Genomic DNA, 20,561 nt, shown 5'->3' on the forward strand with positions numbered 1-20,561 from the left:
GTCTGAGAAACAAACTTCAACCATCACCTTCCGCTTCCTACCATCGAGCCAGTTTAGAATCCAATTAGCTAGTTGTCTCAGAAGATTTGTTGCAAACAAGATGCATGAGTCGATTTGTGGTCAATGTTATTTAATGGACTGTCAGCTGTAACGTGTTGAAAGAAAAAAAGACAAAAGGTAATAAGTCAGAACAAAACTCAATTTTAAATATGATGATTTATTCAAATGCTTCACACACTATTTAATGATGTTTAAGGCCATTCTAAATACTACCAAATGCAGCCTCAGTAGGTGATGTACTCAAGTCACACAATACAATGTTATTTGACATGAATTAGCATTGAGGACAGAAATTTGACATTATGCAAGAATGACTGACACCAATTAAATAAACTTGCAGTTCATATTTATTAAGCTTTTCTTGAGCATCTAACTACGTGTAAAAACTCTTCCTATGAAACAGGTTTGAAATTAAAACAAAATCATACAATAAGTGATTAAACTTCAAAAATATCATGATCTCAACACATTTAATATTTAGTAAAAAAAATTATTGGCAGCCGACAAACGCCTCATTGTATCTATTAAGTGGAAGTGGCTTTTTCCCAGATTTGTGAATACGTGCATTGTTCTTTTTTTGTTTGAATATTGGTGAATTCAAAAATTGTGTGTCAGTATACCGGTCTCCTCTCCGTAGTTTCCTGTTGATTACAACAAATCTTTCATTAACATTTAAATGTGTGACAATTTACCTTCTTTTTCAATACTAAATTCCTTCTTTATAAAAATTTTTTGTCGTAGCTATAAGAACAATTCTTCAATGCTTAGAATGTTTGTCACTGTTTCAAGAAATTCAAAGCAGGTTTATCAAATAAATTTGGCATCAAGCAACATGAGGAAATAACGTACAAATAATTAAAAGGCTTGACAAAGAGGTGGACTTTAATGAGTGTCTTATAAAGAGGAAAAGGTGCCATATCTTGGGTCTTCAAGACATCCACCTGATCAACTAGTGCCCAAAATTACAAAATTTAAGCATCAGATTAGCCTTACATAGTACTGAATCCTCACACAGAGCCTTTTGAATTTTCCAGTTGCAGCACTGACAGAAGACAAAATGTATTAAGTGCTAGGAAAGGAAGAATGTAAACGTGTATGAGGGAAAAGGATGGTAAAATGTGAACTAAAGTAGATAATTCCAAATGAAAAGCTTAAGCACAGATAACATGATTTCCTAATGCTGTAGTCTCTACAATTTATATGATCAAGTTCAACTCACGCTGTGAGACTGGGTTCCTTGTAATTTACAGCCATCGTGCATCTGCGTTTACTAACAACTACTGGCGAAATCTTATTCATTCCTTCTAACAAAGCAGGACAGGACATCTTCTTTTCCTTCTTTTCAGAAGGTAGTTTTGAAAAATTGGTGACATCACACAGACTGAAGCGAGGTGTAAAGCTTTTTCCTGTTTCAATAAATAGGAAAAAATTAAATGGTGTGCAAAAGGATTAAACAGTTTTTGTATAGAACTGCAAATCGAATGGTTGAAATGTTACCTGACTTCACACATCTTTCTAATGTATATTTATAAAACTCAGCTCAACATCATACAAAGTAAGCTGGTCTTAGAATATTACTAAATATTTTCTATTCTGTTCTAACTTTAGATTTATATTTATAGACTATATTTGCAAGATATACTTAATGGACTTGAAATAATTTAACACCCCAACATGATCTGCTGAATTTTTTTAAAATACATTCACTTGTTAGAGAAGTTCTACCATATCATAAAAATTTAAATTACAGAACAAACACTTCCATAAACAATATACGTCAGAAATGTAAAAGTCTGAAGTGAGAAGAAAAAACTGCAAATACTGCATTTAACAGAAAATGCCAGAAATGGCATCATTTGAAAGGAGAGATCAGTAACTACCAAAAGGAATTATATTGGAAATGTTAAATATATGGATACCAATGGACATGTTCAGCGCAAGGAATTGGTTGCTATGTGGACAAATTCAGAAGTTCAGTAACAAGTGATCTTAATGATAAATGAAACTATGTTAACTACACCCGAAATAAATCTAAAGTTATTGGCATAACTTATTTTTGCTACAGCTAATATGATGCAGCTTCTGAAAATATCCATACTTGCTGTTTTAAACTTTTCTTTGTTCTTTATTGTTGCATTCTTTATTGCATTTTCTTCTTGCTGGAGGAGCACACATTTCTTCAGTACTGGTTTGAGATATTCAACTGTGCTGCTTTCTTTAGAATTTGGAAAATTATCTACTTTATGTTTGATAGAAGAAATGTTTTCCTGTTCATTATCTGATTCCATTTGTAACTGGCAATCCTCTGCAGCTGTTTAAGAATGTTCACATGAACTGATTTTATTTAATGAGCAAATAAGATTTATTAACACATTAAGCACAAGAAACTAAAAATATCTTCTTGGGTTTTTAACTTAAAAGAGCCAAAAACTTGACATTCAGCATGCTAACAAAACCACGCATTTTCCTTCATTACTGAAAATAAAACTTTATAATCAAACATTTGACTTTGATCAAAAAGTGTTAAATTGAAACCCCAAGAAATGAGCCACCTTTAAAAATGCACTAATTTGCAAGAATCAAAGCATTCATGATTTTGTTTGTAGAATGTCACCAGGAGAATACATTGACAGAGGTTATGCTACTGAACTAGTAACAAAAAAGCCTGGACTAATAATCCATAGAATCTACATAATTGTCATGGTTCAGGAGGACTTCAGGCACATCATGTCTGCATAGTTCGGAAAGGACAAGTGTGACTTATTGCCATTCTCCTGCATTTTTCTCATAACCTTGTAAATTATTTGTATTTAAATAGTTATCCAAGGCCATCTTGAATTCTTCAATTGAAGGTGTCTACACCATATTTCTAGGCAGTGCATTCCAGATTCTAACTACTCAGATTTGTATCTTTTACGAATTACCTTGTGTCTGTATCCTCTTGTTCTCAATACTTTAAGTGAGAGGGCACAGTTTCTCTACAGCTCCCTCATGACGTTGAAAGCTTCTATCAGACATCCTCTTAGCTTTTTCCTCTTCAATAAGAGGAGTCCCAACTTCTCCAAACTAACTTCATATTGAAGGCTCTCCTCCATGGAACTGTTTGTGTAAACCACTTTGAATTCACATAACTCCTAAAAATACCGGATGCAGAACTATACACTTCAGCTGAGGTTTAGGGCAGCACGATGGCTCAGTGGTTAGCACTGCAGCCTCACAGCGCCAGGGACGCGGATTCGATTCCAGCCTTGGGGCGACTGTGTGGAGTTTGCACATTCTCCCTGTGTCTATGTGGGTTTCCTCTGGGTGCTCCAGTTTCCTCCCACAGTCCAAAGATGTGCAGGCTAGGTGGATTGGCCATACTGAATTGCCCGTAGTGTTCAGGGGTGTGTGCGTTATAGGGGGATGGGTCTGGGTGGGATACTTCAAGGGGTAGTGTGGACTTGTTGGGCCGAATGGCCTGTTTGCACACTGTAGGGAATCTAATCTAACTAATGTCTTCTATAACTTCTTCATAACCTTCCTGCTCCCGAACTCTATTTGCCCATTAAGAATGCCTAGGATGCTGTTTGATTTATTCATTTCTCGCTCTACCTGCCATGTCACTTTGAGTGACCTATGCACATATACAACCAGGTCTTCGCTCCTACAAAAACCTTCAGGACACAGTCCATGACTTTTTATTCTGTAACTCAATGCTCTATCGAAACGTATTCACCTGACATTTCTCGGCATTGTACATCATCTACCACCCTACTGCCCACTCCACCAACTTGTTGATGTCCTTTTGTACTTTTACATTATCATTTTTAGCTTGGAAAATTTCGACTAAATACAATCACTAACATTTTAGTAAGAACAAGGGCCTGAAATTGATTCCTGGGGAACTCCACCAAAAAAACCTTCCTCCAGCTTTAAAAATATCCATTATACTTTGCTTCCTATCACTCAACCAATTCTGTATTCATGTTACACTATCCTTTTTATTCCATTAGCTACAACTTTCCTCATAGGTCTGTTGTGTAGCACTGTAATTGACTGCCATTTGGAAGTCAACAATATTATCCTCAAACTCTGTTGCATTTTCAGAACACTACTAAGTTGGCTAAACACTATTTTCCCTAATTAGGCTCTTCCTAATTAACTAGATGACTCAATTCATAAGGTGACAGAACAGAATACAATGGAATACAATGTTACAGCCTGTCTTTTGGACCAGTCAGGTCCTGATGTAGAAAATTCTCCTGAACACAATCTGGAAAGGTTTATCCCTCATGTTCTTTACACTACCAAGAATTACCCAAATATATGCTGAGATAAAGTCCCATTATAACAATTGATGATATTAATCTGAAATTTTTTTTGCAGATTTGATCCTTTAAATCTTCCCAACTTTCTATAGACTGCATTAAGCAATGTAATTGCCCCTGTTATGTCCCATATTTCCAGCCAAATCTTCTGTCCTTTTGGGACAGTCACTTGCCGAAACATTACAATGCTTTCCTCAACTATGTAAAAAGGGGATGCAATGGCTGAGTTATATTATCTCTTGACTATTAATACAGAGATGCTGTAATGTTCTGGGGATCCCACCATGGCAGATAGTTGAATTTGAATTCAAGTTCAGTAAATATTTGGAATTCAGAGTCTAATGATGACCATGAATCTACTGTTGATTGTCAGAAGATCCCATCTAGAAACTTACCTGCTCTGAACTACATGTCACTCCAGATGCACAGCAACATGGTCAGCACTTAACTGCCCTCATTCACACAAATGAATAAATTTAAAGAATTTTTTTTAAGTAATCAATGCCACCCACCCTGCCTCCACTTCCCCGACTCCCCTTTTCAGAAAACGTTGTAACCAGCGATATTTAATATCCAGTCTTACCCTTCTTCCTTCAGCCATGTTTCACTTCGTTACATCATCTACACAGAAATCAGCACCTGTATCTCAAATTTTATTGACTATACTCCAAACATACACACACATGCAGTGTGAGCCTGATGTAGGCAGCATTTCTTTCTTCCTTTTACAAATCTATCTTAATTTTAATCCAACATATCTCTCCCAGTGTTTTGTGAACTTTGGTATCAATTTCTAACACACTGTCTCTTGGTTCTTCACCTCAATGCTGAGTTAGGTTAAAAGATTCCGTCCCGGTCCCCAAATGAAAAGGCAGTATTAGCAAGATGCCCACAGAAACTCATACCTGGCTTTGTTCAGGTGCAACTGTCCGGCTTATACAGCCACCATCTCCCCCCAAAGCCAGTTGCAATGTCCCAGAAATTCAATACCATCTTTTGAACCACACATTTATCTATCTTATCCTTTTTCTGTGCTCTCCACATCACTTTTGCAGGGCTAGCTTATAAAGAAACAAGATCACATGATAAAGACTAGTTTCCTAATAGTCTCACTCTCAAACAGCCACACTCTGCTACAGCATACTCAGGTGAGAAGGACAGCACATAATTGCGAGAACGCCTGACGAATGTGTCCAGAAAAGCTATGCTATGACAAGCTAATTGAAGGGAAACATTCACATTGAGGCTATAAAAGGGATTCTAGGAAAGTTGCACACAAAGGTTGCATTGTTAGCCTGAGTCATGGAGTACCTCACACAGGTCATTCTACATGGCTGAATCTCAAAAGGTGTAACTTCCCCTTAACAAAGCAGTGAAACTCATTTTCCCTGTTGGCAAGTCCACAACTGTGTCTTCTAGTTTTTGTTGGATGTGTCTTCGTGCAGATCTTTTTGTGCTCAAATTGGAATGTTTATGATCCTAAAATACATCACACTTGAAACTTAAAATTCTAGATGATGTGACAACTATGTGAGCAAACTTTCTTTCCAAATCAGAAGATGCCAAGTTTCAAGTTCAAGTCAGTAAATAGAGATCAGAGTTCTACTATCCAGTCTGACATTCAGTTGAATATGTGTAGTAGTAGCATGGGTGCTTCAATCCTAATATACAAGCTATGAACCCCATAGGACTTTTCTATAGTTCTGGTCTAACCAATGAGCTGGAAGAAAGAATATTATAGTACAGAAGGACAAATCACACTAATTTGTAACAGTCTGCTGATCAAATTTAAGCCAATTTTTATGTTTGTACCTTTTGGCAGATAAAGTACCAAATTCAAAATAATTTTAATTGAAATCTCAGAATTGTTACGGTACAGAAATGAATGACAGCTGAAAGAAGTTAGATTTGAAGAGCTCAGCAAACAGGTCTGGAGATTTAAATCAAAAAGGAAAATCCTGTTGCATTGCTGGTATGCAGTATTCACATCTAGAATTATAGCAATCTCTCAGAATACTGCCTGAGAAAATGATCTGACAGTGAGGCATTCACCACATCCCCAGACCAAAGAAGATTCTGAAGGCAGCCAATAAACAAGGCTTTGAAGTATCGATATACTCTTATAGATCAAGGGAAAAGTTTAACATCAAGATAACTGATTTGCACCTTTATCTGAAAATAACTGGAGTCCCACTGCCAAGATGAGTTGAGAGTGGAATGTTTCTTTATTTTAATATCTCTCTGCTGTTTTCAGCCTAAGAGATGTTAGTCTGTGGCAACAGCAGCCACCTGAAAACATATTCTGCCAGAACCGATTACTGGAGCAATAAAGACAAGGAATTATTTCTACAGGACAAAGTGCCAAGGGACATGATTATTATGCTCATAATGAAAAGTCCAAGTTTAAGAGAAATTATACATTTCCACATCTCCTTAGCTTTATTCGGCAAATCAGCAGTGAAAACCTCACACAGAGGGAGGGACTTGATGTCTCAGTGTTAGACTGGGAAACTAAGGAGAATCAGAGTAAACTCCTGAGATCAGAGATGTACATTGCTTTGGTTCAAGAAGAACTGAATGGATGGAATCAGAGCAGTATGATCCCACAAAAAAAAACTTTGGCTCCAAATGGATTAAATTGATGCTCAATAAACAATAATGCAATGATGAGTTGAGTTCTTGGTTGGAGTTGAAAGAATAGAGTTCTGTTCAAAGTTTTTAAATGTGCTTACTTACAAGTTATGGGGTTAATGATGCATTTAGAACAAAATCAGTAAAAGTTAAAAAATGTAAGATCTTATCACCTGGCCTTCTCGTTTATGAAATCACACCTCATCTGATTTCTGTTTTAACATTCGTACCTTTTGTAGAACAGCTATTCCTTACTATCAACCTATGGAAATGAATATACAATGCAAAGCGTCATTGAGCTCCACTCATTTTCCATATACTTTGCACCCCAGAAATTAACATTTCTCAGACAGGAAGAAAAATTGAATCTTAGCTTGCAATTCACTAAATTATAATGATTAGTCGATAGATGCAGAATAGATGTACATATACTTACTATACTCTGTTTTCAACAAGTTAGATTGTGCTGTTTCATTTTGTGAGATTTCTGCACCATGTTCTTTTTTGAGAGCTGTCTCCTTTCGGAGAATTACTGTTCTTTTGCGTGGCCTCGTTGTTAGGGCTGTTGGTGTTTCACTTTTAGCTTTACACACACTAGATGATTTCTTGAGTCTTTTATCAGCAGGAGGTAGATAAAGACTATCATCCAAATCATCATCTGAATTACTCTCTGAAGCAATGCTGCCTTTGGTGGTGTTTATGTTCTCACATGCACTTGGTTCAGGTTTTCTACGAAAAGGTGTAAGATGAACACCTTCTTCATAATCAAAATTATACGTATCACTGCAGTCAAGAACCATTTTTCTTTCTTTGGCAGCACTTCCTTTACTTTGACTTCGATCTCTACTTTTTGATCTGGCTCTAGTTCTTGCAGGTTCCAGATGTTTATTTAAAGACATACTTTTATTTCTTTCCATTATCTTTCTTCTTCCCCTTTGCTCCAGTTCCTGTTCTGTTTCTGAAATCCTCCCTGGATTTTCTGAATTTACAAATTCAGTGTTACTCACACTGCTTGTAAACTTGGTTTCAAGTTTTTCAGAATGCCAGTTGTCCGACATTTGCACCCGATTTCGTTCAGTGCTTCCTGTTTCAGTTCCTTGATTAGGATCGAGAGAATGTGGCACATTTTCAAAAGCTTCGAATTTTGTATCGAACTTGTGTTCTTCACTTGAAGGTACCTCTGTACAGTTTTCAAAAGTAGTGAATAAATTGAAGGCACTAATTTGAGGATGGAAAGAGGAGCTTCTCCTTCCAGATCGTCGCCTAATGGAAACCCCCACTGGCAAAGTATCCATTCTCTCAAAAGATGCATCATCCAATGGAGGTACTATATGGATGGAGTCTTGACTTCTCCCTTTGAAAACACAATGCAAATAAACTTTAATGGCCATCAACTTTTTACACCAAAAAAGGTTTTAAAGACAGATCAATGCCCAATTTAAAATTATAAATGTAAAAGCAAATGATCAGTAAAGTTGTTGGAAAAAGCTCATTCCAGTTAGCCTAACAACTGGTATGTTAGGGTCTATTAGAGGACGCTTTAGTCCTTTGGACCCATTGGTCCTTTAGTGGATGAGAAGACCAATTTAATGACTGGGAATGAAGCCGACCCATTAAACAGTTATTGTGTGTTGGTCTTCACAGTGGAAGACACAAATAACATGCCAAAAACTAATAGCAAGAAAGTTATAGCAGGTGAGGATCTAGAAACTATTATCACTAAGGAGGCAGTGCTGGGCAAGCTAATGAGGCTAAAGGCGGACAAGTCTCCTGGCCCTGATGAAATGCAACCCAGGGTACTAAAAAGGTCATGGGGATAATAGCAAATGCACTGGCAATTAGGACCAAAATTCACTGGACTCTGACTCATTGGAAAATAACCAATGTGACACCACTGTTTAAAAAAGGAAGTAGACAAAAAGCAGGTAACAATAAGCCAGTGAGCCTAACTTCGGGAGTGGGGAGGGTGCTTTAATCATTAAGGAAGAAATAGTAAGACATCTGGATATAAATTGTCCCATTGGGAACACCCAGCATAGGTTCATGAAGGGTAGGTCATGTTTAACTAATTTGGTGGAATTCTTTGAGGACATTACTTGCATGGTGAACCTGTGGATGTGGTGTATCTGGATTTCCAGAAGGTATCTGACAAGGTGTCACACCAAAAGCTGCTACATAAGATGAAGTTGCATGGTACTACACGTAATGTATTGGCATGGATAGAGGATTGGTTGACCAGTAGAAAGCAAAGAGTAGGGGTAAATGGGTGTTTTTCTAGTTGGTAATCAGTGGTTAGTGGTGTGCCTCAGGGATCAGAGTTGGGACTGCAATTGTTTACAATGGGGACTAAGTGTGGTGTGTCAAAATTAGCAGATAGCGCTCAGATGAGTGGTAGAGCAAAGTGTGAAGAAGACACTGAAAGCCTGCAGAGTGATATAGATAGTCTAAGTGAGTGGGCAAATGTCTGGCAGATGAAGTACAATGTTAATAAGTGTGAGGTCATCCATTTTGTTGGGAATAACAGCAAAATGGACTAGGTTTTAAATGGTAAAATATTGCAGCACAGTGCTGCGCAGAGGGACTCAGATGTCCTTGTGCGTGAAATCGCTAAAAATAGGATTGCGGGTGCAGCAGGTGATTAAAAAGGCAAATGGAATTATGTGTGCCATTGCTAGAGGGTTGGAGTTTAAAAACAGGGAGGCTATGCTGCAGCTGTATAGGGTCCTGGTGAGGCCACACCTGGAGAGTACTGTGTGTAGTTTTGGTCTCCTTACTTGAGGAGAGATATACCAGCACTGGAGGGGGTGCAGAGAGATTCACTCAATTGATTCCAGAGTTGAGAGGGTTAGATTATGAGGATAGACTGAGTAGACTGGGATTATACTCATTGGAATTCAGAAGAATGAGGGGAGATCTTATATAAACATATAAGATTATGAAGGGAATAAATAAGGTGGAGGCAGCGAGGTTGTTTCTGCTAGCAGGTGAAACTAGGACTAGAGGGCATAGCCTCAAAATAAAGGGAAGCAGATGTAGGACTGAGGTCAGGAGGAACATCTTCACCCACAGTGTTGTGAATCTGTGGAATTCCCTGCCCAGTGAAGCAGGTGAAGTTACCTCGCTGAATGTTTTTAAGGCAAGGCTAGATAAATTTTTGCAAGGTAAATGAATTAAGGCTTATTGTGAGCGGGCTAGTAAGTGGACCTGAGTCTCAAAGATCAGCCATGATCTTATTAACTGGCGTGGCCGGCTCGAGGGGCCAGATGGCCTACTCCTGTTCCTAGTTCTTATGTTCTTATTATACAGGATGTAATAGCTGAGCACTTAGAACGAAATATTCAGACCGAGTCAGCATGGTTTCAAAAAGAAGGAAAGCATGCTTGACAAATTCATTCAGCTCTTGTAGGTAGGCAACATGCAAGATAGATAAAAAGCAAACTAGAGTATGTAATATATTCTGAATTCCAAAGGATGTTCGATAAAGGTTCTGCACATAGGCTATTTATTAAAGGTATTGGGTTACTATGTTAGCACGGATACAGGATTGACTTAAGAAAAGACAGTTCAGATAAAAGAAGTATTTTCAAGAAGGCAAATTGTACCTGGTGAAGTGCCACAGGGATTAGCACTGGGGCGGTCATAACGTTCTATATAATATATGTTAAGATGGCGACGGTAAGTGAATGTACTGTAGACATGTTTGCAAATGACAAAAATGGTTGGGAAAACAAATAGCGAGGATGACAGTGTACATTTACATTAGTTGCAATGGAAAAATAAATCAATTTACAATTTCAATTAAAGGCATAATTTTCAAGGATGCAACTACAAAGCCTAAAGGAAATCCTCTGACCTTAAACTGTTAATTTTCTACTAACTCCCCTTTGAAACTTCCCCTCAAAAAGAATATTACATTTTTCATTAACAAGATGGAATAATTTTCTTGGAAAGAAATTTTTAAAATTGTCTGCTTTTCAGAGGGTGGAGTTGAGCATGTGGTTCAAAATCTGGGAGCATCTTTTGGATCCACTGACCCTTCTTCAGAACAGGACCCGAAACATGAACCCTGCTTTCTCTCCACAGATGCTGCCAGATCTGCTTAGTTTATACAGCAATTGTTGATATTGTTTCTGAATTCCAGCATTAGCTGTTCTTTAGTTATTTGTTGGGTATATGGTTGGTTCAAAGCAATTGTTTCTTAAAACCAAAATTTAAATGCATGGTTGTCTTACCTCTGGATATGCCTTTTAATGCAGGCGGTGTCTCCACCGTACTGGAGAAGAGTGCTCTACTTGATTCAGTGGTGAACTCAGAATTTTCAGGAGAATGGAAAACTTCAGAATTCAAGGAAACTTGCCTCTCAGCATCCCTATCAAAGCCAATTTTGTTTAATATAGATGTTACATAGAGAAACTACACATCATTGAGTAAATAATATAATTTTGCAGATATTTTTAAATTTAGCAAGATCATTGGAGCAAATAAACTGCAGAAATCAAAGACGATTTACAAGATTTGAATCATACTTCTGCTGTTATCCTTTTATACAAATTACCTTATGTAGAATAGAGAGCTGGTTTGCTCAATTGATTGGACGGCAAGTTTGCAATAGTGATGCCATCACTGCATTCAATTCCTGCAATAGCTGAAGTTATCAATAAGGAGTCTCCTTCTGAATCTTGCCGCTCGCCTGATGCACTCCACCCTAACGACTGCCAATCATTCTCTCTAATGAGAATGCACCCTACGGCCTGGTAATTAGCAATTTTTATCTTTCAGTATTGTACAGAACCTCTCAAGTGCTTGCCCAATCTTATTTGGTCCGTGTTTCTTTGTTTATTCAACATATTTTCCTACATTGCAAAAGTGAATACTCTTGAGAAGTATGTCAAAATCATGAAAAGTTCTATACAAATGCAAATAAGTTTATTTCATTTTTCTATAGAAGACTCAATCAATATTTCACACTTTGTAATACATAGACAGATCTATCAAGCATATATTTTTGCTTGAAGGTTGTTGTCATTAGTCTAAATTTCTCAGTTTATCATCACTGGTTTGTTTTTCCACTGTACAAAATGTCTTGAAACTTATACATTATTTTTATTCTTTGCTCTGGCTCATTATCAAAATAAAATCTAGAGAAAATGATGACAAACAAGTGCTCAAAGTTTTACTGGCTAGCTTAAACATCTTGACTTAATACATTCTGAAACATACTTTAAATACAGTAAAAGCTGTGAATAATTGACAGAGATGCTGCAGTTATCTTTCAAAAACAGGTGTCCTCAGACATTTTGCTGCTTTTACACTGCTTACCCGGGTGGGGGTCTTGTTGGACAAAACCCAGAAAAACAGATTGGTCTTCTCCACGTTACAGATATTTCTTCAAATTGTACAACAACCAGAGATAGTTCCAGCTGCCAAGATTGGCGTAATTGCTGGCATTCTCACTCGACAAGAGTTGGTTAGAGATGAAGTGGTAGTTGCACAATTAATCCAAGCCTTTGTCAAAAGTCTTAATGAGGCAATATCTAGGGACTAGGTGCATAGAAGACTATTTCCTATAGGAATGGACTGGAGCCAAGGATGGATTGTGGTCTAGTTTGTGGATGCTGTAACTACTCCTATAAATAATAGAGTTTGACATATACAGGTCAGATTTATAACAAGATTAACAGCATAAGAGCAGACCATTCAATTTGCCAAGCTTGCTTCATTAGCAACAATTGTGGATGACCATACACTTCAATACGTTTTCACCACACCATCTCCATATCCCTTTATATTACTGGTACTTAGAAATTAGTCACAATATACTAAATGACTAAATTTCTTTAGCCCTCTATAGTAGAGAATTCCAAAGATTGACAACTGTTTAAAACAAAATCTTGGTCTTAAGTGACTTTCCCCATATTTCCCAACCATGGAAGACAATAAGCATTTTGTAGGTTTCAAATAAAATCACCTCCCTCAATTCTGCCAAATCTTTGAGAACAGGCCCAGTTTCCTCTCTTCACAGGGCAGTTCTATCATGGTGTCCCATCTATCTTATTAAGAACTCACACCCTCCACCATAGTGTCAGTAGTAATGCTACATAATCGCTTTTGCAATACTAGTCGACACAAATATCACAAAAGATGACCAAAATTTAAGTTAATTACTTGAATGAGGCAAGAGATTTCTTTAATGCTTCCAATACTTCAAAAGAAAGAAATAGCAAAAAGATCTTTTTTCTCCACTAAGTTCACAAAAACTGCACTAACTTAACCATCAGCTAGTGTCTTTTACTGCCTTTACAAACAAAGCAATTTTCATGTTGTTCTTGGAACATTCAAACTGTAACATGAATTTTGCAACTAAACTTTCCTTCATATAATCTTATTATGTTAAAGAAATATTACAATATGCATTTCTCAGGGAAGACAGTGTATCCACCAATTTCTGAGACTATTAGTTGGGAATTATACATCACGTTTCAAACTAGTTACCTTTGATATAATCTGAAGTAAGGAAAGCATTATCTCAAAATATTTCTAAATTCAAAACATCATTTTGGGCACGCATCACAAAAATATTTGCCATATTCAGGGCACAATGCAAAAAAGTTTACAAAATTCCTAAACTTTAGTCATCTGTGGACAGCAAAACAATTTATACTTCTAAGCCTTCATCTTCACAGATGCTACAGAATGCTATTTCCAACACTGCTTTAAATTTAGATTTCCAGTATCCCCTTTTTTAAAACAAAAATCACACCTTATATTCCATTGTAATAATCAGATTGGAAATGCTATCAAATTGATGACCTGGCACTCCTTAAACAAAATGGGAAATCAATAGCTTTCTAGAATTCATTTTCAATTCTACTGGATCCTGATAATTGGTGCTACATGCTCAGACACAACCACCACTATTACTATAGTTTTACTGGCCTGAGAGATTGCCAATCCCTTGTGCTACATCTGTAATTTTTTTAAGCAGGGTCACAGGAAAACTGTGATTGGACAATAGCCAGATTGTTTGTTTCAATTGCCATTGAGATAATTCATTAGAAGGCAATAAAATTCATTGTGAGCGATCATGTATTGGTATCAATCTTTAATAAAACCGGAGTGTAAAATCACTAAGAGAATATTGCTTATTATATAGAATTCTCAATTAAATCTATCATCTCTACCAATGAATAAAATTGTAATGCCCATTGCTCTGACATTAATATCAGGTTAATTTTAAACACAACTAAAATCTCTCCGAATTGAAAAAAATATTTCGATACAAAACACACTGCAATGCTAAAAGCTCTGTAGAAACAACAGAGCTACCTCTACCAATTAGAAGCATAAACACAGCAGATACAAGGCAATACTCCTACTTCCAAGTCCTCTCCTGACTTGGAACATATTGCACCATTCCCTGACTACTGCCAGGTCAAAATTCTGCAGCTTGCATCCTAGCAGCACTGCGAGTGCTCTTACACCAAACAAACTACAGTGGTTCAAGGCTGCTCACAAGCAAAAGCTGGTCTGTCCTGCCAGCAAAGCTCACAGCTCCTGAAAGAATTTTGAAAAATAACAGAAATAGTTCTGTCAACACAAGCAAGAAACCTGAACTGCACAGGAACAGCAGCGATTGGAACAGCCCAAAAATCCTGCAAACTATCTGCACATCGTGATAACTACCCTCGCAACTTGATAAGTCATGACATTTTATTCTAGATTTTTCAGAGGTCAGATGTGGAAAAGCAAACATTGCTACTGCCAATGATGCATTGTAGCAATTACAAATGCCTGTGAATCTGACAGAAATGGCAGGTAAAATTCAGTCAATCCAAAATCTATTCACATTATTCAGATGGAAATGTGATCTTCTGACAGTCCATTAAGTCTCCACATTTGCAATGCAGAGTGACACCAACAGCACGGGCACAATTCAAGCACTAGCTGAGGCTACCATGAAGGCTGCTCCTCCTCAACTTATCCCGTCACTGGAGGTGCAGGGATCCTGAGAGTACACAGCGACCAAGCGTCTCTCTCTAATAAGAGCAGGGCCCTATGGCCCATTAGGACTATGACAACTTTACCTATTCTACTCCAATTCTTTCAAGCCCAGAATTAAAAACAAATACTCACTGATTGAAGAATTCAACAGGTGAAGAACATGATGGTAAGCATTGAGGTAAATCATCCCCAAAGTTGTTTAGATCCTCACCTATAGAATCAGAAATGTGTCTCAAATTCTGCAAAAAAAAAGGTTTGAGGTGGAAAAATAACATTCCAAATTTTTACATTTCTCACTGTGAATTATAACTTCGTAATGAGTGTCAAATTTATAACTGTTGTGATGAAAAGTTTTATCTACATCTACTCAGAACTGGCAGCGTTAACAGCATGATTGTGCAAGAGTACAAAAGTTATGACTTAGAATGTGTATCCACATGTTGCCCTGAGGACCTGGGTTCAAACCCTGCCAAGGCATATGGTGGAATTTGAATTCAACAAATGCTGGGAATTAAGAGTCTAAATGATGGCTATTAATCTATTGTTGAATGTCAGAAAATTACATCATATATTGCTAAAATCTAACAGTTCACTTGTAGAAAACTAACTCCGCAGCACAAATAAAAATAAAAGATACTGTCCGCATTTCCCTGGAAGCATCTGAAAAGATGCATAGTCTCAGGAAAAAATCAGTTTCCCCTGTTTTATTTGGTAAAGCAAGAGCGGAAATTTCAGTCTGCACATAACTGCTGTAACTCCCAAGAACCAGCTTTTCCAAAAGGTCCTCAATGATTTGACACACAATCTGTACTGCAATTAGGTACATTAAAAGTGCCTACACGCTTCCTGATTCAGTTAATGTAAATCTTGCATTTTTAGTAGTGGATTGCAAGAAAGTTTACGTAAAAACAAAGCATTATAAGGAAACAAGTCATAAGTCGGAGTTATTTCTTTGTTAAAAACAACTCTCCTTCAACTATGAGTAGCATGTCAGCAATCTTTAGAGATCGGGAACAAGCTTATTCCAATTTTTAAACATGTCTGTGTGGATTTCCTGTGGGTGCTCCAGATTCCTACCACATTCCAAAGGTGTGAAGGTTAGGTGGATTGGCCATGCTAACTTGCCCATAGTGATCCAGGGATGTGCAGATTAGGTTGGTTTATAGGGGTATGGGTCTGAATAGGATGCTCCGAGGGTCGGTGTAGACTTGTTGGGCCAAAGGGCCTGTTTCCACACTGTAAGGATTCTATGATCTATGACCTGTCTGTCATTGCGAAAATGCAGGAATCCATTACTAAAGAGGCAGTGGCAGAACATTTCAAAAACATAGGGGAAATCGTGGGTTGGAGTACTATCACATCACAAGCAATCTAGAGTCTCAGGCTCTGGTACAGGCTTCACATTTCACCACAGAAGCGGGTGGAATTTGAACTTAAATTTGTAAATCTGGAATATAAAACTAGTCTCAGTAATGGTCACCACGACAATTGCTTTTAGGCAAAGATAGTTGCTGTCCTTAACTAAATGCAGGTGACTCCATATCTACAATGAGATTGACTCTTAACTGGCACACTGAGGTGGCTGAACAAGGCATTTCAAAGGCCATTATCAATGGCCAACTAACACTGGCATTAGGTAAAGCCCACGTCATGAAAGAACGAAAAAGTAAAACACCTCAAGCGCTATATACAGTTTTGATCATTTCAATTAAATCAGGGAAATACTTGCACTGGAATTTCAAAGAAGGTTCATTGCACTGATGCCAGAGATAAGGATCGTGTCTTAAGAAGGATGAGCACACAGTGTCTGTGCTCACTGAAGTTTAGAAGAATGAGAAAAGTAAACCCATTTAAACCTTTACGATTCTGAGGAAGGTGAGCGTATATAATGAGAAAAACGGTTTCCATTTGTGGGGGCCATCTAGAACTAGTGGTGCAACTTCAAAAGTCAAGGGTCTCAGATTCAAAACTAACATGAGGAAAAATTTCTGAGGATTATCAACCTTTTGAATTCTCCTCTACAGCAGGAAGTAGAGGCTGGTTGATTGAATATGTTCAAGATCGAGTTGAACAGATTTTTGATTGAGAATCAAGTAAAGGATTTTACGGAGGCAGGCAAAGTGGAGTTCAGCTTATAGTCAGATAACCCATGATCTTACTGAATAATAGAGCAGACCAGAGTGCTGAATGCCCTTCATTTGCTCCTCTTTCTTACATTAAAAATACCAAGTGAATCCAAAACATAGTAATCTCAACAATCATGTCTTCAGACCATTTACCAACTGCACATGAAGTAACCCAGATGCCTTTGGGGCATCCAGGAAAGTCATAGTAAATTTTTCTTGCAGCAAATCCACAACTTATTCAAAAATCAAAAGTCAGCCATATGATGCCATGCCTCAATGGCATTTTTGCCCTTGGAAAACCTTTAGTCTTATCAACATTTGCATGTGTTATTGAGAAATACTTCAACCAATGAAATTGAATCAATAAGATATTTGGCATTGAGGTATTTATTTAAGACATTTATTGTAAAAATAAAACTCAATAGATTTAGTTTTGCTCATGTACCTCGAATTGGACTGCAGAAGGCTCTTCAAGTTTCCTTTTAAGCATGAGAATATAGAACATCATTGCTTGGCGTTCTCTTTTCAAGGATAGTATGACGTCACATGCTTGTCTCAGTTTCTTCTTTTCTGCTTCCAGGGATAGAGCTAGATTGTGATTGTTCGCTTGGATATTTTTTATATAAGCGCTCTTACCTGTTGAATTTTAAAAAATTAAAAAGGTAGAAACGTTTCCTCAAAGCTGAAAATTAAAGCTCAATAAATATAAAACTGTTTACTTACTCAGTACTTTGGTTTTCATTTTTGAGGTCAAAGTTTGTTTACCCCTGTTATTTTTAGTCTGATTTTGATTCCGTTTCTCTTTCATTCGCTCCTTGATAGCTTCCAGATTTTCCTGGAAAGAGATCTTTTGACATCGCTCAATGGCCATTTTCCTTCTTTATTCTTTAATAGCTGACAACATTAAAAAAGTGGTGAAAAAAAGCATGAGCATGTGAAAACACCACATATCTTCATTAATCCAGATCCATCTTCCTTGCTGCACTAAACACACAGAAATCCTCAACCTTCAATTCTACAATTTTTAAAATCTTAAATCTAGCTTTGGTTCGTAGGGCAAAGGAATGGGAAATACACAGAAGTCAGAGACAGAACAGATTTCTGCTTCAAGAGGAGGTAGTAAAAGAACTGGAAACTGAGCCACTTTCAACCTCATATTTAAACTAGATATTTTTAAAATTAACCTATTCAGATGAGTTATCACACCCTTCTGGGGCAGATGGGGCTTGAACCCAGGCCTCCTGGATCACGGGTACAGACACTGAAGTAGCCCCAATTCATATTTAACTACTTCAATGCAATTGAGTGAATTCATCCACTTATTTTAGCTTCCTATGATAAGGATGTTTTATTCCTCTTTGCACTTGTATAAACTCAAATTTAATTAGACATTTAATTTAGTACCAGCAATTTAAAGTTAGTAAGAACTGCTGATGCTGGAGTCTGAGATAACGCTGTGGACCTGAAGGAACACAGCAGCCAGGCAACATCAGAGGAGCAGGAAAGCTGGCGTTTCGGGTTGGGACTCTTCTTCAGAAATGGGGGAGGGGAAGGGGACTCTGAAATAAAGAGAGATTGGTGGGGGGGGGGCGATGATAGCAGGTAGATAGTGGAGCGGATTGAGTGGGAGAGAAGACAAACAGGTCAAGGAGGATGGGATGAAGCTAGTAAAGGTGATTTGAGGTATGTAGGGGTGGGGGTTGGTCAGTGAAGTGGGAGGAGCGGATAGGAGGGTAGGTCAAGGAAATGGGGATAAAACCACCTTCCTGCAAGAATGCGATCCCCTACTCAATTCCTCCCTCGGCTGCATCTGCTCCCAAGATGAGGCGTTTCACTCTAACATCCCACTTGTCTTCGTATTTCAAGGACTGCAACCTCCCCCCACCAACTGTGGTCGAAAACACCCTTGACTGCAACTCCTGCCTCTCCTGCACCTCAGCCCTCTCACTCCCTCCCCACAATAAAAACAAAGACAGAATTCCCCTTGGATTCACACATCACCCCATTAACCGCTGTGTTCAATGCATTCTCTGCCACTTCCACTACCTGCAATTTGACCCCACTATGAAGAATATATTTCCTTCCCTAACCCCCTCTGCCTTGCAGAGGGACCACTCTCTCCGCGACTCCCTCATCCACTCCACACTCCCCACTAGAGCCAACACCCCCAGCACCTTTGCCTACAACTGCACGAAGTGCTACACCTGACCCTAAACCTCCCCTCTCACCTCCAAACCAGGCCCCCAAAAAAAACTTCCACATCAAACAGACGTTCATCTGCACATCCACTAATGTGGTCTATTGTATCTGCTGTTCCTGATGTGGTCTCCTCTACATTGGTGAGACCAAGGGGAGGCTCAGAGACCACTTTGTGGGGCACCTATGCTCAGTTCGCAACAAATAACACCTCCCAGTTGTGAACCACTTCAACTCCCCCTCCCACTCCCTGGACGACATGTCGATCCTGGGCCTCCTTCAGTGTCACAACGATGCCACCTGGAAATTGGAGGAACAGCACCTCATATTCTACCTTGGAAGGCTACAACCCACCTGATCTCAATATGGGCTTTACTAGCTTCAAAATCTCCCCACCCCCAAACTCATCCCAAGACTAGCCGCAACCCCATCATTCCCGCCTCACTGACCTTTCCTTCTTCCCTCTGTCTCCGCTCCTCCCACCTCACTGATCAATCCTCACCCCCTACATACCTACACTCATCTTTACTAGCTTCATCCCCGCCTCCTTGACCTTCTCTCCCACCCTATCTACTCCACTGTCTATCTGCTATCACCTCCCCCTACCATTTATTTCAGTGCCCCCTTCCCCTCCCCCATATATGGAGAAGGGTCCTGACCTGAAACGTCAGCTTTCCTGCTCCTCTGATGCTTCCTGGCTTGCAGTACTCGCAATTTAACCAATTCAAACCAAGTTACTGAATGAAACCAGTCCTCACTCAAAATGGTAGTTCAGAATTGTTATGAGCACAAGGATGCCATTTGCCCATCATGCCTGCACTAGCTCGTCAAACAAGCATCATCAACCTCCTGCTTTGTCCTCATATCCTTGTACATGATTTCTAACCAAATTATCATCCAATCCCCTCTTTAATGGCTCATGTTGCATTTGCGAAAGGTCCAACTTTAAATAAATCAGATTTTCCAAATTCAAACCAAAATGAAAGCTGTAGTTACGTTCAGTAGCACTTTACTCAAAAGAAAAATACCATATACCCTGTGAGTTGAAATAATTTACTCTAGTTAAGTTTCCATATCAGTAAATGAATATTAAAAATTATTTAATTTCAAACTAAAATATGTTAACCTTCTACTTACATCTAACTTGAAACCTCTCCCACTTGCCACTCACTAGATTTTAAAAGATCCCAACACCTCTAGTCTGTGACTCATTTTTACCAAGTTACTGACTGGATAC

The 20,561-nt window shown here is 38.3% G+C and overlaps 2 protein-coding genes across 5 annotated transcripts in view; one reads left to right on the forward strand and one right to left on the reverse strand.

The window, feature by feature from the left end:
• The window catches only part of kat2b (K(lysine) acetyltransferase 2B), a 93,227-nt gene extending 81,596 nt beyond the window's left edge, over positions 1-11,631 (forward strand). The window contains exon 19 of the mRNA XM_048550607.2: positions 11,258-11,631. Within this exon, the coding sequence (XP_048406564.1) occupies positions 11,258-11,297 (40 nt within the window). The 3' untranslated portion in view covers positions 11,298-11,631. The remainder of the gene's footprint in view (positions 1-11,257) is intronic.
• Positions 202-20,561, reverse strand: part of sgo1 (shugoshin 1) — a 36,293-nt gene continuing 15,933 nt past the window's right edge. For all 4 annotated transcript variants that reach the window (XM_048550711.2, XM_048550691.1, XM_048550701.2 and 1 more), the window contains 8 exons: positions 17,852-18,022; positions 17,574-17,764; positions 15,135-15,241; positions 11,234-11,370; positions 7,438-8,355; positions 2,159-2,371; positions 1,280-1,466; positions 202-701 (listed from right to left, as the gene is read on the reverse strand). In XM_048550711.2, coding sequence (XP_048406668.1) covers positions 551-701; positions 1,280-1,466; positions 2,159-2,371; positions 7,438-8,355; positions 11,234-11,370; positions 15,135-15,241; positions 17,574-17,764; positions 17,852-17,999 — 2,052 coding nt within the window. In that variant the 5' untranslated portion in view covers positions 18,000-18,022 and the 3' untranslated portion in view covers positions 202-550. The remainder of the gene's footprint in view (positions 702-1,279; positions 1,467-2,158; positions 2,372-7,437; positions 8,356-11,233; positions 11,371-15,134; positions 15,242-17,573; positions 17,765-17,851; positions 18,023-20,561) is intronic.

This window comes from Stegostoma tigrinum, chromosome 2, assembly GCF_030684315.1.
Source record: "Stegostoma tigrinum isolate sSteTig4 chromosome 2, sSteTig4.hap1, whole genome shotgun sequence".
Lineage (NCBI taxonomy): Eukaryota > Metazoa > Chordata > Chondrichthyes > Orectolobiformes > Stegostomatidae > Stegostoma > Stegostoma tigrinum.